Source organism: Pinus tabuliformis, chromosome 8 (genome assembly GCF_031772625.1).
Source record: "Pinus tabuliformis cultivar Carrire ecotype Pingquan chromosome 8, CPIR1, whole genome shotgun sequence".
Lineage (NCBI taxonomy): Eukaryota > Viridiplantae > Streptophyta > Pinopsida > Pinales > Pinaceae > Pinus > Pinus tabuliformis.
Genome location: NC_142294.1, coordinates 1,253,175,068 through 1,253,201,910, shown reverse-complemented (window position 1 = coordinate 1,253,201,910; position 26,843 = coordinate 1,253,175,068). Strand labels below are relative to the sequence as shown.

Here is a 26,843-nt window from a genome sequence, read left to right as displayed (position 1 = left end):
GGTAAGGACAGCGGTAAGGACCTATGGCACAGTGCGGTAAGGGGAGAAGGAAGGAATGAGAGAGAGAAAGAGGGGTTGGCTATTTTAGCTCAACGCCAATCAACCAATAAGGAGCTTATATCATCGGAGGGAGTTTCTATCATCGTAGGGAGCGTATATCTATTATTAGAATTGATTCTTATTATTATATACGTATTTATGTTTATGCCTAACTTGATGCTTATTGGGTGGCCCCTCTCAAATAAGTAACTAAAGGGTGGTCGAGCCCTCTCCTCTCCTTAACAGTCGAGTACCTAAAGGTCCTCTCCTTAACAGTCGAGCCTGCTTACGCATCCTTAACAGTCGAGCGTTCGTACCTCACCCTGCCGGGGGCATCCTCAGCACCTAACGTCTTTATTGAGAAGTATCTAAAGGGAAGTATCTCAAGCCATCTGGTCATCCCTATGGCTTCTCTCGCTAGCTGTTGGGCTGAAAAGCTGTGACCCAAAACAAGCCACCTGCCCAAAAGAAAGGGGGATCAGAGATAGTGAAAGACTTTACTAAAGTGAAGATATTTTGGCATAATATAAACGTAGCTCTAAGCTCAGATCCCACCGAGTCAACATACACCCCAGCTCTATGAGAACTCAGAGTCAAACTCGTCCCACATAGAATACTACCCATCAATGGTCCATTCAAGATGATTTCCACAGCCTTGAGTGTTAGGGGAGCTTCAGTGTATGGCCGACGTCCGCCCAGGATCTCACGACCCAACCCCATCCGAATACACAGCATCCATACTAACAGCTGCTTTTTACCGGCCTCAGCCTATACCAATGCTGCTTCCTATCTGCACGACCTATACCAATGCGGTAACGGACTTCGAGCTCGGGCTCTTTTATTTCACTCGCCTACCCCTTCCATCAAAGGCAAGAGAGATAGATCTTTCCTTACCGATCTAATAACAAGGCAGGCACGAAACAACCTTCAAATTCTTCCTTACTTAAGCCATAGCTCCGACCTTCCATGCCTGACGAGATCTACTTATTCAAATGCTGAATCAACTGGATCGACACCCTTACCTCTGCATTGTCCTTAGAAACAAGAGCATATACTGGAACAGGAAGGGACACCTAGCGAGGTGGTAGTGGACGAATGATGGCAAAAAGGATGGTGCCTCCACCCCTGGTGCTGGTGGTTATGATGCTGACTCGGCTGCTTTTGATACTTGGTCAATTGAATCCGGGACTTATAGCTTCGCATCTCGATCTATTACTATATATGGATATGGATCAACTGGGGCTACTAGCTATCGAACTGAAACGGATGCTTGCTCCGATGCTGACCCGGATGCTTATGTTAGTGGTAGTGACTCTGCCTCTGTAGCCTTTGCATCTGCGCCTGGAATCGGATCTTTACCTGCAACCTTCCCCAGCCAAAAAGACAACATGCTTACACGGAGACTATAACACTATAGGTCACTCTTGCATACCATTCCCATTATAATGGAAAACGGGTGTCCTACCATTAATAAGCGTGCTACCGGCCTATAGACTATATGATGCACATGCCAGTCCTCACATTCGTTACTCGGGGAGTTGCGGGACAATACCCAAAGCGAGGTCCCACCTGGACCATAGTAAAAAATAAGAACCCACTACAGATTAACCAGCGGCAGAGCTAGTTCCGAATCCATAAGAAGTTGACCACCTAGTAGCGGAGGTATGAGGTTCAAAAGGCGGGTGCATTTGACTTGGTTGAATCCATTGATCCGGAACCGGGCAAACTCAATATCGAACCTTGGCATTTGCGGGGGAAACTAGGTCCCCTTCGACTGCGGGCGGAACTCGAGAAATTGGATTTGCCACAGCTAGCTCTGCTCGATCTCCAACTGAAAGCTCTACACTAGGATTATTCGGATCTGCTTGCTTTGATCCTGCTGCCTTAGCTGCTTTTGGTTCTGCCTGTGCCTCTAGCTAAGCAACTGAATCCGCACCTATCTTTGCTACGGATGGATAAACTACTCAATCTCGAAAGACAGAAGCACGACCACGATCACTAAGGTCAGGATCTGGCTTACGAAGGTATGAATCTACTAGTAGGACTTGGTTACATCTAGGCACGACAGAGCTTACAGAATGACATATCCAACAAGTGAATAAACCCTCCTCGATGGTCACCGTACAGGAAGGACATACAACCTTGGTCTAACAAACCTTGGTTAGGATCTTGGTTAGCAAAGGCCAGTACATGCCTAATTGATCTAATAATCTCCATGAAATTGAATCAGAAATAGTTCCTTCAGCCTCCGTCAATACTTCCAATTTCAATAGCTCCAGCCAGGGTCAATCACTCTACCTTCCTGTCATAACAACTTCCTAAAGCATTCTTACTTACCTTCTTCCCTCTCTTACTTATGCACCCATACTCTTACGCACCAACACTCTTATGCACCCACTTCCTCTCACCCAACTCAGAATTACTCACTCACCCCTCACTCACTTGCTAATATAGAAACTTACCCACTTAGTGATTATTGAAATGGAATGATTGAGACATACATGCCACTTCCCATCGAGACGCTCACCCATCATCACTCAACAGCCTCAATCAATCAGTCATAGCAAAGAAGGCCAAGAAAGGGAGCTATCTTCATTGGTTCTGTCATTAATGGATGGAAGGAAAGCGAAGTTGTACTTCCATTCATAGAGTTACCCACTAACTATGACTAGCAGAAAATAGATTGATTATAAGTGGGCCGGCCGGGAAAGCAGAAGATAAGGAAGCTGGGGGGGTTATCGGTCAAGGGGAAATACAGTGGGGGAAATACATACTTGGGCATCAGGAAATATTGAAAACTTGATGGCATTGATTCTAGCCAGATGAACTAGGGCTATTAACTCTGATAACTCTGAAGCGTGAAAAGTCAATATGGGTGGGCCATTAACAGATTATCCATATTGAGACCGTGAGTGATACCTTTCTTTAGACCTTGAGACCGTGAGACCTTGAGACCGCATGACTAGCTGGAAAGATATTCATTATCGGCCGGAAAAAAAGATGGGAAAAATCTTAACTATTTATGTAATTACCCGCTCAGATCTTAGTGAATCTCCTTCCTTGTAACCCCATGTCCTGACCGTATAAATATATGAAGTGACGAGCACCGAGTCGATTGGTTCCCCTTAAGAGCACCTATCCTAATATTAGATGCTTTCGGGTTCACTTGCATGTGGTCGAGATCGTGGGCATGTGAAGGACTGCGGCGGGCACCAAGGCTGTTAAGGGGAGAGCGCATACAGGACGGCATTGTTGGTATGGTATTAGTAGGCAGAGGTGCAGCGGGCGAGATCTTCCGGTCATGAATTATATACGTAATATAACGGCGATTCGGTTTGAGTCTCAGGTTGGAAAGCATAGCTAGACAAAACACTTCATTCTCCTCTCCTCTCCCTTATGGTCGAGCACCCTAAAGGGTCCTTATCAGTCGAGCCCCCTGTCGGGTCCTTGCACTAGGAAGCGCAAGCCCCTCCGGGACCTTCCCTTACACAATACTGCTATTATATATGTAATTATGCATTTATGCATCTCGCCTATTAAACGTACGTACTTCGTCCAACCTACGAGGGCAGTACTTACTAGGAACAGACTCAATGATAAACGCCTTTGATAGAACACCTTGCATGAGAACTTGTATCGAGAAGGAAGCACTTCCGTATCAGCTTATAGCAGTTCTTAGAAAGATCTCCATACCCATTGAGAGGAATGAGCCCTATAGAGCTCTTATTTTACCATTAATACTGGGCTACTCCAATTAATCCAGGAAGTTTGGATCTAATCATCAGGTTTAATTCATTAAACGTTCGATCAATACGTTACGCCTTCTGTCTTAAAATAGGTCCGATACTTTATTCAGATCGAAATCCAGATGCACCAGTAACATATATAGTTCCAGGCGCAAATTCATATCCATGCCCGGGCCATCCAATAGCAGCATCTGAGCCAGTTTAAACAGCAGCTTAAGCAATTGATCCAGGGCCATGAGCAGGGGGTCAAGTATAGCCTGGTGCATCGAGTATCATAATCTAGGAAGCATTAGAAAGCAGGGTAATAAGAAGATTCTCTTTGTATTGACCCTAGAATTAAGGTGCGAAGCCGCCAGAGGAGAAAAAGGAGGGGCCGGGGGGCAAGGAAAATGGATAGTTTAATCGGTTGCTGGCCAGGTGAACAAGGCCCCACATTATCGTGGATTATGAACAGTGATCAAACAGGTCAAAGCACGCTTACATGGATTGTGACAAGGTAAGCTATCTGAAGTTGCTGAGCCCACGTCAAAATGGGATCGGTAATCCCGATGCAATGGAAGCTTCGACTCTGGTTGGTAGCGAGTGGACAGCAGCTCCGACCAATCAATATCCAGTGATGATATTGCACCTCTTATCTTACTAGGTCGAGTTGCTTAATGGAACGAGGTTAATCTATTAGTTGCTTCCCCCATATCCCTTAAGGTTTCCTGCGGCTGAATCGAGACCCGTCTAAGAAGTACTAAACACGATGGAAAGAAGATTCGGTTCTTGTGATTCCATTTACTCAGATCCCTAGTCAATCCTTTCTCTCAGATTCACTGATCGAGATGTGCTTCATTCGAGTTACGCACTATAATATTGATTTGGTCGTGGGGGATAAGCACTAAAATGGATTCGAACATGTTGGTAGTAGCAAATCCCCGAATATGAACTCGGTGATGTCAGTTATTACGTATATAGATAAGACTGGTGTTTATTGATTTGATCCAGTGAGTCTGTCATAAGTAATTGGTGACACAAACCCTCGAATGAAGTAGGAACAAATGAAGCATGAATCCATCCAACAACTGATGAAGCGGCTAATTGGTCCAATCCATTTCACTCAGGAGATAGTGAAACCAATTCTCGACATCGCATGTCTCTGCGTCACAACCAGGATTTGATTGATCACCCTTTTCCAAATAATATATATATTCCGCAGGATCAAATGTTTCTTTAGATGAATCTAATTTGATATGAACAATGAATTGGTCAAATGGGCGTGTTGAATCTGTAGCTAAGAGCACCTGTTCACCAGAAACAATAGTCCTGAAGCATTAAGATGTTTATATTTGAGCGAGACAGAACGATTCATGGAGGAACTCAGCAACAATTTTGATTCTGTCCGTTCGAGCCACTTCATTACTCCAGTCAATCAAGAGGCCGGAGTTAATGCAGAACCTGTATCAGATTCACTAACATGGATCAAATGATGGATGTTCTTCGCTGCCCACTCCGAATGAACCGAGAAGGGCGCTTTCACCCCAGCCCGCAAGGGGTTATTTGAATGAGCGGTATACAAAGAACATAAGTCATCTCAAGCAGTCGAAGAGAAAGGTAATGAAGATGGCTTGCATGTAGCTAGTTATTGGAATAACCATTACGGATTAGGTGCTCCATTAATTCATCATGTTCGGATCGGGAACACCTTGGGCATAAGAATAACCCAATGTCGGTCGAACATAATCTTTTCTTGGTTCCGGAAGGGAAAGGCAGGAGAGCAACAACTACTTTCGGGGCCTTCGAAACCCTGGCGCATCAACAAGAGAGTGAAGTTAGATAGTTCCCACCATCCATATAGCTTTCATCTATCTAACTCTTTCTTTTCTTTTAGCCGTTGGTTTATTAGCTCTTAGTTCTTAGCATAGTTGCCTTAGTTGGCATAGTGATTTTATGCTCTTAGTGAGCTTAGTGGTCTCTTAGTTCGCTTAGTTTACATAGTGAGCATAGTTAGAGCTTAGTTCGTTTAGTGAGCATAGTGGGCATAGTGCTCTTAGTGGGCTCTTCTGAGTGAGCATAGTTTAGTTATTTAGCATAGTAGGCATAGTTAGCATAGTTCACATAGTTCGCATAGTTTTTCATAGTGATTGCTATAGTTTCCACTAACCACTCTATCTAGCCCATTTAGCTTCCGAGAATATAGCCTATTTCGTAGTGAATAAGTCAGTAAGTAAACCATTCCCGTTAGCTCATCATGGTTTCCAGGTAGCATTGGCCTCAATTTAGCTTATTGATCCAGTTGTTAGCTTCGTTAGTTGAGTGGGCATAGTTTGCTTAGTTCACATAGTGAGTTCTATTGGTTCCACTATTCCCTATAGCCTGGCAAGCTTCCGAGAATATAGCCCATGTTCTTCGTTCATCAGTAAGTAAACCATTCCTGTTAGCTAATTCATTCATTCTTTTGTATTATATAAGTGAAAATGCACAATTAGCTTTCTTAGTTGTAATAGTTGGAATAGTTTCCTCTTTATTGGACTAGTGAATTTGATAATAGCTTAGAGCTGTGGTTTTATTGTCCCTCTATGCTCTTCTTTCTAGTTAAATAGCTGTAGTTTATTGGACAATTCTCTATCTTCTATCTCTACGTCTTTCAGGTAATGGGTATTGAACGGACAACCGTTAGCGATCAGTCAACCATGAGCGCGATTAACTGGTGACCATCTCCTTCCCTTCCTTGGCTCATAGTCTTTCAAGTGTCCTTTCTTTTGGTCGAAGGTTGGTAGCTAGTGGGACCTCAGCTCATTGGGCTCTTCTTAGTTGGCATAGTTAGCGTAGTTGGCATAGTGGGCCTTTAGCATCGTTAGTTCTTACCAATTAGCTAGTGCAGTTAGTTTAGCTCGTGTAGTTCTTGTTAGTTGGCTTCGTGTTAGTCCTTTAGTGGGTTCTTAGTAATTAGCTTAGTTGGCTTAGGTTGCTTGGTGAGCTTAGTTCGTCCTATTGGGAACACTATCCACTATAGCCCATTTAGCTTCCGAGAATATAGCCCATTTCGGAGTGAATCAGTAAGTAACCCTTTTCTGTTAGCTTCTTTCCAAACTGAACGGGAAAAAAGGAAAGGAACATGGTGACTACTTCGACTTAAACACACTGAACGGAACACTGGGACTACAGAAACTTAGGGATAGGGTAGGGATTTGTCACTTGCGTAATGAGGACGTGGGGTTGGATAGAGAAGGTGACCTTGCTGCCTTGAGGAAGTGGGATATCGTTTTGACACTTCCACCATTAGGCCGTGGGAAAGCCAGAAGTACACTTGCATGAGACCCTGGGGGGTGGTTAGGGAGTGGGGGTTGAACAGCCGACCGATAATGCCCTCCGGGAGCGAACAAACAAACAAACAAAGGTGGATCTGCTAATCAACCTATAGCTAGAGCAGAGCGCTAATAATAGAGCATAGCGTTCTAAGAAAGAAAGAGCTTTAGCCAATGGTTCGACGAACACTCAACGGAACGGAACTATGTTCCTCTTCTACCTAATGGTACAGGATGATACGGAACCATGTGAGTACTTAGACTAATGAACAATAAACGGGAGGGACGGAACACTGTTACGAAGCCATTCCCACTATGCTATACTATATACACTATTTCTATAAACTAAGAACATCCCCATATACTACCATACCAATCTACTAACAAAGCTAATGGTGAAATGGGAACCTGTTAAGAAGAGCGAAAGCAAATGATTCATTGGGCACTAATACCTTTAGATTATTGTGCTATTGAGACCGAAAGATAGAATGCCTTCTGGTTGGGGAATGAGAGCGAACAATTATGACTACGACTGCCTTGGTTTGCTTGGGTCCGATAGAGTTAATGCCGGGAAGAGAAGTCTGGTTGGGTCAGCGAACAAGAGGAGAGGAAGACTGCCTTTATGAGACTGCCTTTATAAATAGGAGAGAAAGAGCGCTCAAACCTCCGCCTCCTCTCCTCTCCTCTCCCTTATGGTTGAGCACCCTAAAGGGATGGAGTCACTCACTATTCATATGGTGAGGGTCCTCTCCTCTCCCTTATGGTCGAGTACCTAAAGGTCCTCTCCTTAATAGTCGAGCCTGCTTACGCATCCTTATTAGTCGAGCCTACTATAATGAATGAATGCATAATGACATATCTCGAATGACGTAATTACGTATATAATGAATGACTGGAATCACTGGTCGAAATGAACCAAGGTCCCGGAGGGGCTTGCGCTTCCTCTCCCTAATGGTCGAGCCCCCTAAAGGGTCCTAGTGCAAGGAGACACGAACTAGTCTTTCTTCTCCCCGTACGGATGGTTGAGCCTTAAAGCGTAATGACATATATAATATATGCATTGTCTACTAAACCGTAATGACATATATAATGAATGAATGCATAATGACATATGCCCATAGCAGCATTTGCTACTAAAGCGTAATGACATATGCCCATAGCAGCATTGCTATCCACACCATTTAGGAATAGCCAAAAGCGAACGCCGGCACGAAGATCTGAGATGTCTTCCCGGGCGGGCATCATTGTCAGACGGGAAGCACACCCGATCCCATACCGACCTCGATATGTGAAATCGTCTTACGCCATATGTACTGATATTTCTCGGGAGACATGGTAAAAGCCCGCTCTGAGATCTGAAACTCAAAGGATTCATAAGCAGGCTCGACTGATAAGGAGAGGACCTTTAGGTACTCGACCATAGGACCTTTAGGTACTCGACCATAAGGGCCGCCATCGAGAGGATGCGTAAGTAGGCTCGACTAATAAGGAGAGGTCCGGCAGGGCTCGACTGTTAAGGATGCGTAAGCAGGCTCGACTATTAAGGAGAGGACCCTTTAGGGTGCTCGACTGATAAGGAGAGGAGAGGTCCGGCAGGGTGAGGGATTTATCGCTCATCCATCATATGGATGAGGGTGAGCCTGTCGAACTCTCGACCTATGGGAGAGGTAACGAACGCTCGACTAAAAGGCCGCCATCGCTCAACCAACCTTTAGTTACTTATTTGAGAGGGGCCACCCAATAAGCATCAAGGAAGTACACCTATAAGAAAGCGTAATTACCTATCTCATTCAGGCAGGGAGATCATCATGAATTCGATCATGACCGTAATGACATATATAATATATGAATATGAAGGCTGCCAGCATTCGAAAGGCCCTATATTATTTAGGGGTCACTCACTATTCATATGGTGAGGGGCTCGACTGTCAAGGCCGCCATCGGTCGCTCACTCATTCATATGGGTGAGGGGCATTTGATGCTCAAAATAGATCATACTCAAAAAAAGAGTTTGATCCTGGCTCAGAACGAACGCTAGCTATATGCTTAACACATGCAAGTCGAACGTGGCTTGCTTCCCCATCCATCCACGTGGGGGCAGAAGGGCAAAAATCCCAAATCATTCATAAAGCAAGCTAATTCGCGCTGTTCGATGAGCCCACGTAGTATCAGGTAGTTGGTTAGGTAAAGGCTGACCAAGCCAATGATGCTTAGCTGGTCTTTTCGGATGATCAGCCACACTGGGACTGAGACACGGCCCAGACCCTGCGCAGCAGTAGGGAATATTGGACAATGGGCCGCCCACCCTTATATGGCGAAGCCTTCTATTTTACTTCCGGGGTCGAGGGTAAGTAAAATAGCTAGAATTTTGACTGACTCACCGGCCTACACGCGAGTTGTTGTAGGTGAGCCTCATATCATCGAATCAATCTCGCGACCGGTCTTAGCTGCCTGTGGTAATTCACAAAGTCAGTAATACTGTCAAAAACGAACATTCCTCGCGGGATTGAGGCTCGAGGATGCCCGGGGCCTTGATCGAATGAATTCTGGGTTCTTCGGCCTGCGGAGAATGTTTGGTCAGTACTTGAGTGACGCCGGGGTAGAGGGATGAAAACAAATCCAAATCATTTCTCAAGCCAGCGGTCACTATCTCGGGTATCCTGCCTAATACCGGAATGATCTAAATTACGATTTAGGGAATTCTGCCTTTCGATCCTGATTTGGTGAGTGTGGTCGTTTGAAAGGCCGAGGGCTGCGCTCCCCTCTCCCGGGAGTCAGCGGACTCAGTGGACGAGATGGGCACGTATATGGGCAGCCTATGTATAAGGTGAAAGGCGGGCTGAACGTATCCAAAAACCGAGATGCGCAATCGGTTACCCACTTGAGGGGCATCTAGATGATGTCGCTAGAGGGAAGGAGGGCTTTTTGGAGTGTAACGAGAAGGGGGGGAAGGTGGGAGTGAATAGTGTGTGAGAGAGAGTCATACTGGTGAAAGTTGGGTAAGCGTAGGACTAACTGAAGGTGGGTCTGGATACTGTTCATCATCATTTTATTGGTATACCACCTGATTCTGGTCTTGGTTTGTACCTGAGTCTTATTTGATGGAAGTTGGTATGATTTTTGTCTTAATGGGTGGGTAAAATGTGCAAGCGTTCTTGACTAAACAAGAAGGAGAGGCAAGTTTGATCATGCTCGACTAAAAGAAAAGGCAAGCACGCTCGACAATAAGGAGAGTTTGAACGGGCTAATTCAGAAAGGAGAGTAAGCATTTATCCACCACCGTGTCTGCGCTGGAGAGTGGTGAAGTTTCAGATCTTGAAGGGGAGGCGTAACTCCGAACAAGAAGGGGGGGTAGTAACGAGCATGAAGTTGATCTAGATAGACGCAAACCAACCGCTTGAAGGTCAGATTTGGCACTAGGACCCAAAGAACCCTGAGGCCCAAATTCTCTGGCAACCAAACACCCTGAAGAAGTCATCGAACAGAAATCAGGTACTTGAGGTCTTAACGGGGCATAAATCCAGAGGCCTCCTAAAAACATCCTATCCCTTAGGGTCGAGCATCCTAGGGAATACTAATGACTACACTGATCCACAGTTTAGCTCATTTTTGGCCACCCCGGTGCGCGAGGATTTCACCCAAACTACAATTCAACGAAAGAAGAAAGGTACGGTTTGAATGCTTCATGACTCAAGGCACCTACCCGATCGGATCGGTTCGGCAGCAGCCGATCGCCTGACGGCACGGAGATCGGACTGCGAGGGATGCTGGTGATAGACCCTCCCGGGGGGGTTGCGAAGCGCGCATTGACAGAGAGAAAAAGTAAGGCTGCATGGACCAGAAAAAGTCCCTAGCCAATCTGGTACGAAAAAGGTAGCCGTAGTAGAGGAACCTGCGGCTGGATCGAATCCCATTAGTGGCTGCTAACTAAAGCAGTATCGCAGACTTACCAAACAAAGCCGTTGAACGGACCTTTGCAGTGCTTTCCATATTTTGCATAGGTCAAATGGGAAGATGCTTTCTGATATTGGATTGGAAGATGCTTTCTCCATTGATTGATCGATATGGCTTTCTCGGACCATATTGATTTCACATCAGCTGGTTTTTGTTCGCGTAACGAAAACGAAGTGAATAATCTACTTTCTGAATTTGGTCATAATATTCTCATGATGAAGCATAAAGTCACACCTCGATATTACGGGAATACAAATAAGGGCCTACATTTGAACCTATTAATCAAAAATAAGGAAGGCCGGTGGACCCGTATTTTATACACAATATTGCATATTGATAATTTAGGTAGCGCGTATGAGAATATCCAGGCGAACCCGGGGTTAATGACTCATGCCATCACCCAGGAAACCATTTCGGGTATCTCGAAAGAGCGCTTAGCACATATATCTTGTGGTTTATTGAAAGGCACGTTCGACTTTTCTCCCATGCGAAGGATATTTGTTCCGAAGCCCAAATCGAACAATACAAGGCCAATAATGATCTCTTCCCCAATTGATCAGGTTGTGCACAGGTCCGTCGCCAATGCGTTGGAACAAATATTCGAACACCTTTTCCTGCCAGTTTCATATGGATTTCGCCCATCAGCGAGCACTCACTCCTTCTTCGCGGAAGTATGCAAATGGACGGGGATAAAACGAATCATCCACGCAGATGTCAAAAAGTGCTTCGATAACATTGAGCACTCGACATTAATTCACTTACTGGAGAAACACATAGTAGACCCCTTATTCCTAGAACTACTAATGAAATTTTTGTCTACTCCTATTTTGGATGATAAAGGCCAAAATGAGTCTTCTACGGGTAAGGGGATCCCGCAGGGAGCGGTATTTTCTCCGCTCCTTATGAATGTGGTTCTTCATGAACTAGACGGTGTCGCCCTGTCTATCTGTAAAGAGAAAGGACTCACATATGGGCATTATGCTGATGACTGCACGATAAGAACGGGAGTCAATTCGAATATCCTTGCGCAAGATACACTCAACCCACTTAGCCAGTTTATGAAAACTGAGCTAGGCGGACTGTATTTTAAGGTCAAAATGATCAAGAAAGCGGGGTGTATCTTAGGGGCCCACTTGGTATTACCTCGGGGGGATAAAAAGGGAGGTAACCTCACTCTCAAAGTACCAATGGATAGAGTAATCTATCGACTAACCCAAAAGGGCTTTCTGAAGCCAAGTCAAAAGTTTGTATTGGGATTGGGAAAGAACCCCGTGGCCATTAGCTATCGATACAAAATGGTAGCCCTCGGGTTAATCCGTTATTATTTACCTTGCGAAAAACTAGGGAAGAATCTGATATCCCTCCTCAAGAGGGATCTCTTTCATTCACTTTGTCAGGCTATTGGAATGCTAACGGGTATATTACCCAGGGACGTCCCCAAGCGCTTACCGGGCGCGGTTAGCATTTATAGCCACGGCATACATGCGGGGATCGACCTTATTCGAAAAAATACCCCCTCCCCCTGTGTTCAATTAAGAAAGAAAGACATCCGCCAAAAGGAAAGGGTGGGGGAATCGGAAGAGGGGAAAGTCAACAGTATTCTATTCCGCCCGTGTGCCTGCAAGAAATGCCAGGAGACAGGCGTTAGGATTTTCCAGGTGAGAAAAATGAAGGACTATCTGAAGATTATGGGGGGGCTTGTGGTCAAAACAAAAGGCCAGTATTTCGGTGGTGTATCCGCGTTACGGAAAGTGCTTTCGCAAAAACGACTTCCTTTATGCGCGACTCATTTTCAAATGATGGAAAAAGGTCCCGGAGGGGCTTGCGCTTCCTAGTGCAAGGAAAGCTTCGCTTTTCGAACCTTTCCGTAACAGCCACTTGTAAATCGTATAAACTCATGAAAAACGACCAGGAGTTTTTTGAGCTCAAAGAAAAGCCCAGAAAAAGCCGTCGTAAATGACTTCCCCCCCCTATCTGAGGTAATATGGAAATATGGTGTGAACAGACCCCAACGAGATGAGAGAAATTAGTGTTTCTAGATCAGAAATATGTGGCGATGATAGGCAAATGAAGCGGATCGACTATAATGAGGAGGAAGACAGACCGAGGATCGGGCAGCAGGGCTCGCCTAGGGTTGAGGGGAAGAAATGCATAATTACATATATAATGAGATCTATTTGTATACGATATTACGGGGAGTCTAGGTAGGGGCTTACTCTGGCTCGCACAGAGCGAATCTGCCGGTTGTCCGGGTTTATAGACAGAGAGCCTCATGATGGTAAACTAACCATCACGTTAGGTTTGGAGAGATCAAGATGGCTTGACTAAAAGGCCGCCATCACCAGCAGGGTGAGCCTGTCGAACTCTCGACAATAGGAGAGGTAAGATGCAAGAAGTGGTCATTCCAGATATGGGCATATGTCATTTCTGAACCAGAGAGATGCTCTTGAGAGAAGGTCCGGAGGGTCTTTATATATGTCATTTCATACATGACCAGAGAGATGTGAGTGAGAGAAGGTCCGGATGGAAGAAGTTCACAATTCGATCTCTCAAAATAGCAGAATGGCATATATAATATATGCATGATCTGCTAAAGTGTAATTACCTATCTCATTCAGGCAGGGAGATCGTCATGAATTCGATCATGACCGTAATGACATATATAATATATGAATATGAAGGCTGCCGACATTCGAAAGGCCCTATATTATTTAGGGGTCGCTCACTCATTCATATGGGTGAGGGGCATTTGATGCTCAAAATAGATCATACTCAAAAAAAGAGTTTGATCCTGGCTCAGAACGAACGCTAGCTATATGCTTAACACATGCAAGTCGAATGTGGCTTGCTTCCCCATCCATCCACGTGGGGGCAGAAGGGCAAGATGAATGGCCCCCTCCTAGCGCGTGCTCACTCACTCAAATGATATGCAAGTGGTGCGCTGGGTGTGGGGCACAGCAAGCAAAGTGGCGAACGAGTGCGTAACGCATGGGAATCTGCCGAATAGTTCACTCCAAATCCTGAATAATTCATAAAGCAAGCTAATTCGTGTTGTTCGATGAGCCCACGTAGTATCAGGTAGTTGGTTAGGTAAAGGCTGACCAAGCCAATGATGTTTAGCTGGTCTTTTCGGATGATCAGCCACACTGGGACTGAGACACGACCCAGACTCCCTCGGGGGGCAGTAGTGGGGAATATTGGACAATGGGCTCACGCCCGATCCAGCAATATCGCGTGGGTGAAGAAGGGCACTATCGCTTGTCAAGCTCTTTCGTCGAGTTTCGATCATGACAGGACTCGAGGAAGAAACCCCAGCTAACTCCGTGCCAGCAGCCGCGGTAATACGTGGGGGGGCAAGCGTTATTTGGAATGACTGGGCGTAAACGGCACGTAGGTGGTGAAAAGGGTGGAAAGTGAAAGTCGCCAAAACACTGGCGGGGTGCTTTCTTGACCATTTCACTTGAGTGAGATAGGGGAGAGTGGAATTTCGTGTGGAGGGATCAAATCCTAAGATATACGAAGGAACGCCAACCGCGAAGGCAGCTCTCTGGGTCCCCACTGACGCTGGGGTGTGAAAGCATGGGGAGCAAACAGGATCAGATACCCTGGTAGTCCATGCCGTAAGCGATGAGTGTTCGTCCTTGGTCTGCCTGCCTACTAGGTAGGATTAGGATCAGGGGCCCAGCTAACGCGTGAAACACTCCGCCTGGGGAGTACGGTCGCAAGACTGAAACTCAAAGGAATTGACAGGGGCCTGCACAAGCGGTGGAGCATGTGGTTTAATTCGATACAACGTGCAGAACCTTACCAGCCCTTGACATATGAACAAGTGTGCCTGTCCTTAACGGGATGGTGCGAAAATTCATACAGGTGCTGCATGGCTGTCGTCAGCTCGTGTCGTGAGATGTTTGGTTAAGTCCTATAACGAGCGAAACCCTCGTTTTGTGTTGCTGAGACATGCGCTAACAGATCAATGTCATCGCCCCTTCTCAAGGGCGAGGGTGAGTAAGCGAACTCTCGGAGGCAAGCGCCTCTTTTTGATTGATGACACTCCTATGAAGGCAGGTGCGTGCTGCACTCACAAGAGACTGCCAGTGATATGCTGGAGGAAGGTGGGGATGACGTCAAGTCCACATGGCCCTTATGGGCTGGGCCACACACGTGCTACAATGGAAATGACAATAGGAAGCAAGCCTGTAAGGCGGAGTGAATTCGGAAAGATTGCCTCAGTTCGGATTGTTCTCTGCAACTCGAGAACATGAAGTTGGAATCGCTAGTAATCGCGGATCAACATGCCGCGGTGAATATGTACCCAGGCCCTGTACACACCGCCGGTCACACCCTGGGAGTTGATTTCGCCCGAAGCATCAGACCAATGATCACCCTATATATATATGTTCCACTAGTGTGGCCCACTATGGTTGGGGTGGTCTTATTGGCGCATACCACGGTGGGGTCTTCGACTGGGGTGAAGTCGTAACAAGGTAGCCGTAGGGGAACCTGCGGCTGGATCGAATCCCTCTCCTGGACAGTCGAGTGTGCTAACGCACCCTCACCATATGAATAGTGAGTGACTCCATCCCTCTCCTCTCCCTCTCCCTCTCCTTAATAGTCGAGCACCTAAAGGTCCTTAAGGTCGAGCAACTAAAGTTCCTCTCCTTAACAGTCGAGCCTGCTTACACATCCTCTCCCTATGGTCGAGCACCTAAAGGTCCTTATGGTCGAGCACCTAAAGGTTCAATTTACTTATTGGGTGGGGGGGCTTATGGTCGAGCCTGCTTACGCATCCTGGACAGTCGAGTGTGCTAACGCACCCTCACCATATGAATAGTGAGTGACCCCTCACCATATGAATAGTGAGTGACTCCGTCCCTATGAAGAAGTAAGGGCGATGGCGGCCCGGGGGTCGAGAGTTCGGCAGGCTCACCCTCACCCTACCGGGCCTCTCCTTTTAGTCGAGAGTTCGCTTACTCACCCTAGAAAGAAGGCCGAATGTGTTAACCAAGGGGCTTAGAGGCCTGCCTTTAGTTGTCCTTTGGAAAGGACTCTCGGTGATGCTTACCCATCACACATCCCTCACAAACACCACTGGGAGGGTTTCTCTGTGGAAGACCCTTAGCTAGGTGGAGACAGCTCATGTGCCTCAAGGATCCATAGTTCTTGTGACAGAGACGAAAGTGCCATAGCTTACATCATCTGCATTGGCCACCATTGCAATGAACTTATTCAAAGGAGGTGTCGGTGCTTTGTCATATGTCTAGTAGCCCCAGAATCTACAATCTATCATCAAAGAAACAAAAAGATACGAAGCCGGGAGTCTCAGAGAAGAGAGGATCCCTCTAAGGAACCCTAGAGAAATGTTTCGACTGGAGGTGCCTGGAGAATGTGCTCAAGCCCTGGAGGAGCCATCGCCTACTGATGAGGAGGAGGGGGAGCTGCTAACTTCTGAATTTGTACTGATAGTAGGTGGATCTCTCCTACCATCCGAGGCCGAAGTGAATAAACTGTAGAAATTTTGAATAATTCAACACATATTCAATGGAGATTATCCTGATCATGTACTATTGCGGAAAACATACACAATACATAAGCTCCTCTACGTTGATCATCAATATAGCAGCATCAATAACAATAAAACATCAAGAGCATTCACACATTAACACAGTATGTATCCCGGGGAAAGCATCTCGCTAAAAACCCCACACTATCTCTATATTAATGATTGAGTCATGTAACATTACACATCATAATGCTTCTCACAAGTATCTCCACCTCTGTTACACACAATACAGCTCAGATCTGATCTCCAAATCTCTTCCACTGCTTGCCTGCCTCCACTGCTCAATACCTGCTCAAGAACTGATGAGAATAGCTTCCCAAACTCGTTTTTCACCTGCAAAATAGTCACTCACTCTTTGTGGACGTGAGAAAAGGCTAAAATGTGGGCCAAATACGTGAGAAAACTCATTGGCATACTCAATCCCTTGATTGTGCAAGATCTGATGCACAAGTATAGTCACAACTGATAGCAATCTAATTCTCTACCACCTGTCCCTGTTGAACTAAACATGCACTGACATGCAACTGAGTTAACTGATGTATTCATTAGTTGTATTATGAGTTAATAACTTGTGAATTAATTAATAACTAATTCACTCAACTCATCTCTAGTCTATTTGCCAGTTAGACTAAATACAACCAGTTTAACAAAGCTAAACTGAACACAACTCCATCAACTCCACAATCAACTCCACCAAACTCAACTGATTGAGTTCTAACTGAAGTCATGCATGCAACAACTCAACTAACTCATAAGAAAAGCGTATTTCCTTCTGACAGCTGCATGTGCCACTTTTGTAGCTCAAACTGAAGTGCTCCAAGAGAATAAGATTAAGTTTATAGTCCAAATATTATTGTGAGATAATAATATTTGACTTTTCTATTTTTGACAGCCAGTCTAAAAATAGACTTTGATCACTCACACTGTGATCACTCACACTTTCATCAAAAATAGAAGTCCATCTATTTTTCCCACTTGATCAATCATCCATAAACATAGACATGATCCATATGTCTAAAAATAGACATAGTCTAAAAATAGACTTGCGCCAAAAATAGCCTGCGGGCCCACTTAGTGAAGGCGACTCTTTTCACTAAGCTCCATCATCTTGTTGCAATCTCAACACTCCCTCTCGACAAGATATGGATTATCAACAACCCCTATCCTGCCTCGGTGGTACTCGAATTTTCTCCTAGTGAGAGCCTTCGTCAGAATATCAGCATCCTGATCCTCCGTTGGAATGTACGAAAGTAACATGATCCTCCGCTGCACACAATCTCTGATATGATGGTACCTGATGTCAATATGTTTAGATCTATCATGAAATACAGGATTAGTCGAGAGTTTAATGCAACTCTGGTTATCACAGTAAATCACAGTAGGATCCAAATGAGAACCAAACAAACCAACCAGGATCTTCCTCATCCATATGGCCTCGCATGCAGCCAAACTTGCTGCCATATACTCGGCCTCCGCTGAACTGAGTGCCACGGATCTCTGTTTCCTGCTGTACCAAGAAACTGCTGTCGATCCAATACTGAAGACCCCTCCTGATGTGCTCTTTCTGTCTGTTGGGCTTCCTGCCCAATCTGCATCTGTGAAGCCACATAGCTTCACCTCATCCTCCTGTCTGTACCACAAACCATATCCCGATGTGCCTCTCAAGTAGCGCAATACATGCTTGCCCGCCTTCCAGAAGAGCTTGGTAGGCTTAACCATAGCTTGTGAAAGCTGGTTAACTGCATAGCATATATCAGGTCGTGTATTGACCAAATACATTAGCGACCCCACCAACTGTCGATAAACAGTGGCATCCACTTCTTCTCCCGAAGTGGCATCCTCCTTCCTCCAACCTCCAGGAAGAGGAGTATCAACAGGCTTGCAGCCATGCATGTTGAACTTCTCCAGTATCTCCTGAGCATACTTGCCCTGAGAAACAAACAGTCCACCACTGCGTTGCCATATTTCCAATCCTAGGAAATAGTGAAGGAGGCCCAAATCCTTCATCTCAAACTCTGTAGCAAGATCCTTCTTGCATGACAGTATCAACAACTCATCACCCGTTAGAATCAAATCATCAACATATAGTACAATGATAAGCAACTTACCCTCCACCACAATCTGGTATAGGTTCAGATCCACCTCGCTCTTGGAGAATCCAAGTCCTGTGAAATAGCTGTCTATCCGTGTGTACCAAGCACGTGGTGCTTGCTTCAACCCATACAGCGCTCTCTTGAGCCTGCACACATGCGACTCGCTGCTGAAGACTTCAAAGCCTTCGGGTTGCTCAATGTACACCTCCTCCTCAATGAATCCGTTGAGGAACGCAGTCTTCACATCCATCTGATGAATGTGCCATCCCATCTGCGCTGAGAGAGCAAGAATCGTCCGTATGGAAGAATACCTTGCGACAGGTGCAAAGGTCTCCTCATAATCGATCCCCTCAATCTGTGAAAAGCCTCGGGCAACAAATCTTGCCTTGTACTTCTCCACACTCCCGTCAGCTGCCTGCTTAACTTTGTAGATCCATCTCGAACCCACCACTGATTTCCCTTCCAGTCTAGGAACAATCTCCCATGCACTGTTTCTGACAATAGAATCATACTCTTCCACCATGGCGTCTACCCATGCGGGATCCTCCACAGCTTCCTCGAAAGAGGATGGCTCAGTCACAACACACTTGCTCATAAGAGCCATGTATCTAGTGTACCGATCAGGTGACTGTCTCTGCCTGCGTTGGGCTGTAGGTGGTCCTACAACTTGCTCTGCATCTTGAGCCAGTCGCTCAGCTTCTGTCAAGCGCTTTCACCCTCTGATGGTTCGCGCTGCATGAGTGGTCTCTTCCACTCCATGAACCTCGTCCTGTGGTTGATCCACGTCTTGAAGCTCATCCTTAGGAACTAATAGCTCCTCATCTGCATGCAAGTGTAGCTCCCTCTCAAGCGAACACTTCATGGCTTTCTCCTCCTGAAATTTTATATCCCGTCGCACAACAGTTTTACCACTGTCTGGCAAATACACACGATAGTTGTGGGGCGTATCAGTGTACCCCACAAATATCCCAACCTCTGTAGTCGGCTCCAACTTCTTTCTGGCATCCTTCGTCACATGCATGTAAACGTTAGCACCAAAAATCCTCAAATGAGAAAGATCAGGCTTCTTACCAGAATAAGTCTCCTCAGGTGTACTCATGCCAAGTATCCTATGAGGACAACGGTTCTGCACATAAATTGCTGTATTGCATGCTTCCGCCCACAAGTGAAGGGGTAGGCCCTGATCATGCAACATTGCCCGTGCAGCACCCACAATCGTTCTGTTGTTCCGCTCAGCTACCCCGTTCTGCTGTGGGTTATGGGGAGCTATGAGCTCTCTACGAATCCCTTCTGCCTTGCAGAAATCCTTGAACTCGTCCGAGATGTATTCACCACCATTATCGCTCCTAAGAGCCTTCACCTTCTTCCCCGACTCCTTCTCGACCAGTGCTTTGAATTCACATAACTTTGAATATGTCTCACTCTTCTTCTGAATGAAGAAGATCCAGCACTTACGAGAGAAATCATCAACAAAAATCACATAATACCTGTGTTTTGCTGTCGAAGCAACTGAGAAAGGTCCACACACGTCTGTGTGAATTCTCTCAAGGATCGTCGTGGCACAACTATCCTTCTCGTGAAAGGTGGCTTTCACAAACTTCCCCAAAGTACACCCCTTGCACTGATCTGACTGCGCAAGTGTGCCTTTAGGAAGCCCTGTAGTGATCTGCTGCAGTATCTTCAAGGCTCCATGGTGAAGGTGACCCAATCTCCTGTGCCACAACTCGCCATCATCCCGGCTCGCCAATCCTTCTGCCTTGCCTGTCATTGCTGCGCATCCATCTACATGCAACTGATAAAGGTTCCTCACTCGAACCCCTATCTTCCGGGTCTCACCAGTTGTCTTGCTGCGCAGGAAGGCCTTTCCCTCGCTGAAAACAACATCATACCCCTTGTCTTCTAACATTGCCACTGAGATGAGATTCTTCTTCAATCCTGGAACATGCATGACTTCCTTCAATACAAAGGGTTTACCAGACTCCCTCTCAAAGGAAATGGTACCGATACCGGTCGCACTGTATCTACCATCATCGCCCATCTCGATGTGCACTCCAAGATCTTTGTCCTCCAGATCAGAGAACAAATCTCTATCTCCCGTCATGTGAAAAGACGCACCACTGTCCAAGAACCACACTGATCCCATCACACTTGAAACCAAGCATGCGATCAATGAAAAATCAATCTCAAACTGAGAAGCTAAGGCCTCTCCCCCTGCAGATCCAGCAGCTTGCTTGTTCTTCTTCTTCTGCGGACAATTTGTGGCATAATGTCCATGCTGGTGACAGTGAAAACACTTCACCTTGGACATATCCTTCTTCTTGCCTTTCGCACCAGACTGAGAAGCTTTCTTGCTCTTCCCTTTCTTTGCTTTGGCAGCCAAAGCACAATTCTCTTCATCAGCTCCCTTTGACGAAGATCCGTCCCTGGTACTCCGCCTGATCTCCTCCTGCACAAGATCTGACCATAGTCTTTCCCATCCTGGAAACTTCTCCCGACCATTGACTGAGTCCTGATAGGAATGCCAACTCTTCGGAAGACCAAGGAGAGCCAAGCTCACCAAGTCCTCATCATCGACAGTAACCCCCACACTTCCCAGCTCATCTCGACACTGAGTGAACTTCGTGAGATACTTGGGAATACTGTCACCCTTCTCGCATTTGATGTTTCTGAGTTTATCTTTGAGCGCCAGCTTCCTCTGATCGCTCTTGCTTTGGAATAATTCTGTTAATGATTTCCACATCAAATATGGAGTAACCTTTCCATGGAGGCTGGACACAATGTGATCCTTCACGCCCTCCAATAGAATCCTTCGACATTTTGCGATCTTCTTTTGCCAAGCATCAGCTTGAGTAGCATCAGTAGGCTTTGGGATATCTGTATCTATGAACTCCTTCAGCCCGTTATCATCCAATACTGCCTCCATCCTGTCCTTCCATGCAATATAGTTTGAGCTGCCCTCAAGAGCATACTCCAATCGCAATCCATTGAAAGACATTGCTGTGTTGTCACCAAGAAAACACTGCTGCAAATTCGAATTCCACCAGCAACCAACTCAACTGCTTCCGATCTAGAATTCGTGAGAACAAAATATTTCTCGTACAGAGATTGACTGTATGGGCTTTCACCAGATATTTCACCTTCCAAAGGAAGGATGAATCCAGAGGCTACCTGGCCCGATTACAGACTCTGCCTGAAGAAATAGAATGTAAACACTTCCTGAATAGTAGATCTGATGATCAATCCTCGCTTGATATCCTGTAAAAATCTCTTCTACAAATCAAGCTGCTCTGATACCATGTAGAAATTTTGAATAATTTAACACATATTCAATGGAGATTATCCTGATCATGTACTATTGCGGAAAACATACACAATACATAAGCTCCTCTACGTTGATCATCAATATAGCAGCATCAATAACAATAAAACATCAAGAGCATTCACACATTAACACAGTATGTATCCCGGGGAAAGCATCTCGCTAAAAACCCCACACTATCTGTATATTAATGATTGAGTCATGTAACATTACACAGCATAATACTTCTCACAAGTATCTCCACCTCTGTTACACACAATACAGCTCAGATCTGATCTCCAAATCTCTTCCACTGCTTGCTTGCCTCCACTGCTCAATACCTACTCAAGAACTGATTAGAATAGCTTCCCAAACTCGTTTTTCACCTGCAAAATAGTCACTCACTCTTTGTGGACGTGATAAAAGGCTAAAATGTGGGCCAAATACATGAGCAAACTCATTGGCATACTCAATCCCTTGATTGTGCAAGATCTGATGCACAACTATAGTCACAACTGATAGCAATCTGATTCTCTACCACCTGTCCCTGTTGAACTGAACATGCACTGACATGCAACTGAGTTAACTGATGTATTCATTAGTTGTATTATGAGTTAATAACTTGTGAATTAATTAATAACTAATTCACTCAACTCATCTCTAGTCTATTTGCTAGTTAGACTAAATACAACCAGTTTAACAAAGCTAAACTGAACACAACTCCATCAACTCCACAATCAACTCCACCAAACTCAACTGATTGAGTTCTAACTGAAGTCATGCATGCAACAACTCAACTGACTCATAAGAAAAGCATATTTCCTTCTGACAGCTACATGTGCCACTTTTGTAGCTCAAACTGAAGTGCTCCAAGAGAATAAGATTAAGTTTATAGTCCAAATATTATTGTGAGATAATAATATTTGACTTTTCTATTTTTGACAGCCAGTCTAAAAATAGACTTTGATCACTCACACTGTGATCACTCACACTTTCATCAAAAATAGAAGTCCATCTATTTTTCCCACTTGATCAATCATCCATAAACATAGACATGATCCATATGTCTAAAAATAGACATAGTCTAAAAATAGACTTGCGCCAAAAATAGCTTGCGGGCCCACTTAGTGAAGGCGACTCTTTTCACTAAGCTCCATCATCTTGTTGCAATCTCAACATAAACCCCTGATGGAGGACTGTCCCGATGAACTGTACGATCTAGAAGTACTATAAGATCTGGATACAACGTGCTACCTGGAAGAGGCCGCTCTCTGCTAAGATCTAGATATATACTCATGCATATAATGGTATGGAGCATGATGGATTTTGTATCGTAACAAGCATAGCTTATGGAGTGATTCCTTCCATATGGAGTAATTGATGGTGTTGTCCTACCTTAAGGGTATTCTCTCATTTTGGGGGTTTCTTATTGTGTTTATTTCTTTTTTCTTATTAAGTATATCTCTAATACACGAAGGATCATAACAGCAGTTACGGTTATGAGCACCAACAGGGCAGTAGACGAGGAAGGCTTCCAAGCCGAGTTCCTCAAACATGGTATCCGGTCTCTCAACACATGGTCCCGAAACATATTCTCAAATTGGGGGCCAGCTAGATCCGAACAACTATTGGACTATCACGATTGGGCACACGTTCTCAAAGCTATATGCTACATTTCTACGTCTATGGCTATCAGATGAGTTGGAGAGTAGACACCTCATGGCTAGAGATCAGGTGAATTCCACCTGAAGCACCAGACAATCGATCACGTCTTCATACTAAGGGCCATTGGAGGCTCATCATCGCTCTTTGAAAGTCTTTTGCTACTTTGTGGACTTTTTCAAAGCATTTGACACAATACTAAGAGAGCCTTTGTTTCAACAGCTTCGAGACATTTGCGTCTAGCAGACGATGAGGCTATACGAGTCGGTCCTTGGCTGCCTTCGTACGGCACACGACCTCTATCACTTCAGATAGAGTACCATAGGAGTTAAGCAGGGGTGTCCCCTCTCGCCGTCACTTTTTGGGACTACATCGACAAGTTGGAATCTTTCCTCCACGAGCATATCCTGAACGGGGACGATTGTCTCCTTCGTTGATGACTTGATCCTACTAGGCTCCTCCCCTGAGGGCCTACAGAGACAGATTGATGCCTTGACCAGGTTTTATGACCTTCGACGCTTTCACTGACTTACATTTCTACTTCCGAGGGAAGACATCGAGATCACCACAGCTTACACCTATTTGGGAGTCTAGTATGGGGGGCCTCGTTTCAGTGCGCATTAGGCCCTACAACGACGGCTTACACCTATTTGGGGGTCTAGTTTGGGGGGCCTCGTTTCAACATGCATTAGGCCCTGTTGCGCCTACTCAACAAGGGATACGGCTCCCTTGCCCTCCTCGAGCAACAATGTTTCCAGAACCAATTCCAGGACAATTCGTCCAAGCTGTATCTCCTGCATATGATCATCAAAACCACTGTCCTCTATTGCTCAGAGATCTAGGGACCAAGTCTGTTGTAGGCCGATTGAGCCAAGACCGAGAGCGTCCATTTGGTGCCGGTTGCATCAGAGCGACCTGTACTCTTGGCATTGATTAGTTACACTTACGCTCGCTCGGTTCAACCAACAAAGAAAGCGACTATCGGCGGTTGGTGCCGGCTCAGAATCACCTACTAAGAAAGTGGGCTTATTCTCTTTTAACCGGGACCTCGTGCTGCTCATGGCCGGGTTGTCTTCCTCCTATTTGCACTTGTTGTTATTGTTGGGATGAGAAGCTGCGGACCTCGTTCTAGTTGTTGGGCTTATAATCATCCTTACCTGCTATACCGATTATCCCCGAAGCTCTGTCCAAAAGAAAGAAATAAGCAATCGTAATGGCCTACCTAACGACTGTGAGACTTACCGGTCGAACAGAGACGAGCTAGAGGTAGACCTGCTTTGATGCACCTACTATTAATACCCGGATCAATTGCTTCTGGGTCTAAAACTGGCGGGGATGCTACCTTTGCTTCCCCTGCCTTTCTTGGAACCAAGCGAATGGGTGCTTACTCTTGAACTGCTTATTCAACGAGGTATACTATGACTTTCACCTTTAGAGCCGTTTCCTCTCCTGCCATAGGTGCTTATAGGTCTCGATCTACTCTTGGTTTTCAAACAGGTCATGGATCACTTCTTTTTAGCTGAATCTGCTCGATCTGCATTTGAATCTGCTTGAATGGGTGATCAAAAAGTTGGAAAGGTGGTATGCTACAAGCTCTCGATCTCGATATGGGGGGGAGGGTGCTTAGGGGAAATCTCCTGAATCAATTGGTTCCAGGTCAACTTGGGTTTTGAAACAGTCCATGGTACTTATAATGGTTCGGGAACAACTAATGGCGGGTCAACTGTTGGTGGTGCTTATAGCTCAATCTAATCAATCTGTTGAAACCGCTGCTCCTTCCTATGCTGTTAGTGATGATGTTAGTGAAGAAACTGAATCAACTGATGCCGGGTGGTGCTACTGAAGTTTCTACTCCCTACTCACTCTCTCCGCGTGTGGTTGGTTCGACCTGCTCCAATGAGCATTCTGATCCCTCGGCTGTGATTATATGATCTAATTCCTAGCCATTTTCCCCAGTACAGCTCAGGGCTGGCTGGGTCCCTCACGTTCATTCACGGAGTGTGCTGTAATCACCCGTTCCAGGATAGAGGTATAAATTAGGTAAGGTCCCCAGCCCCATAGTTCTCATTGATCCGTATTAGTGCTAGTTATCCCCGGTAGTCACTGTAGTAGGTGGATATAGTAGTTGAGTTTAAGGGGGCCACAGGTGATCCGTCCACTGTGTCTTGAGTAGCTTCATAAGGTCCCATGCATGATTCATTAGTCTCCCTAGTGTTTCCGCTCACTCTCTACGACCGTTCTACCGGTATTCTTTCTATATTATCCCTATATTATGATAAAGGAGCCTTGCCTTTGACTATGATGGTGGTTCTGGGTCAACTACTCAGTCAACTGCCTGTCTCTCTGCTGACTTAGACGCCTTTACTCTTGCTACCTATGCCGCTGCTTCCGGTGCTTATGCTTTTGCTGGTGAATATGCTTATACGACTGGATCTATTGATTCAAGGTCAATTGGTGCTGCTTTCATCTTTCCTTCGTTCACTTTTATATCGCGACTACTGAATAATCGTTCAAGACTGCACTGCGAATCCGCCCTATTATATTCTATCCATGGAGGGATCTTCATAAAACCGTACGGGACATGAGCTGCTTATAGTAGCCACCATTGATCGTCCTTCTCGGCACTCGCCCGTCAAGTACTGACGGAACCAGTCCCTTGCTTGCTGATAATTCATTGCGTTCACCCCGGATAATTCATTGTATTGAGGAAACGAGCTATTTGGAATGATGAGGGAAATGAAGCATCCTTTAGCAATATATATAAGTAATTGTTGACCTCACACCCCGCAGATCGAGATATAGCATCATAATAATATCACTATTCCCGCCCTCCCCATCTCACGCATCTGAGCCATTTCAGGAGAGCTCGTTTAGGGATAACCTCTTAAGACCACAAGACCACTAATAAGAAAACAATACAACCAATACAAAGCTAAGAAAGGGAAGAACCCGACGTTTAAGTTCAAGTCGTCAAATCAAAGGTAAAAGTTTTAGACAAGGGAAAAAGGGTCTCAAGAAGCAATATCATCAATCCCGCGCTCATAGAGTAAGTTTCTTTCATCCAATATTTTTCAATAATCACGAAATTTGAGTACCTCGATCCAAGTGGCCCTAAAAAATGAGATTTCAATAGATGAAAATATGAAATACTATACCTGGTAGCCCTATACCACTTGATTCATTCATGCACTTAGGGAGTGA

At 45.4% G+C, this 26,843-nt stretch overlaps 1 protein-coding gene and 1 pseudogene across 1 annotated transcript; both read left to right on the top strand.

Moving 5' to 3' along the window:
- The first annotated feature begins 11,139 nt into the window (after nucleotides 1-11,139).
- Nucleotides 11,140-12,864, top strand: LOC149239918 (uncharacterized). The gene has a single exon (XM_089370007.1). It carries the CDS (start codon nucleotides 11,140-11,142, stop codon nucleotides 12,862-12,864), a length of 1,725 nt encoding a protein of 574 aa, XP_089226133.1.
- A 943-nt stretch (nucleotides 12,865-13,807) lies between these two features.
- On the top strand, nucleotides 13,808-15,546 carry LOC149239917 (18S ribosomal RNA; annotated as a pseudogene).
- Nucleotides 15,547-26,843: the final 11,297 nt, after the last annotated feature.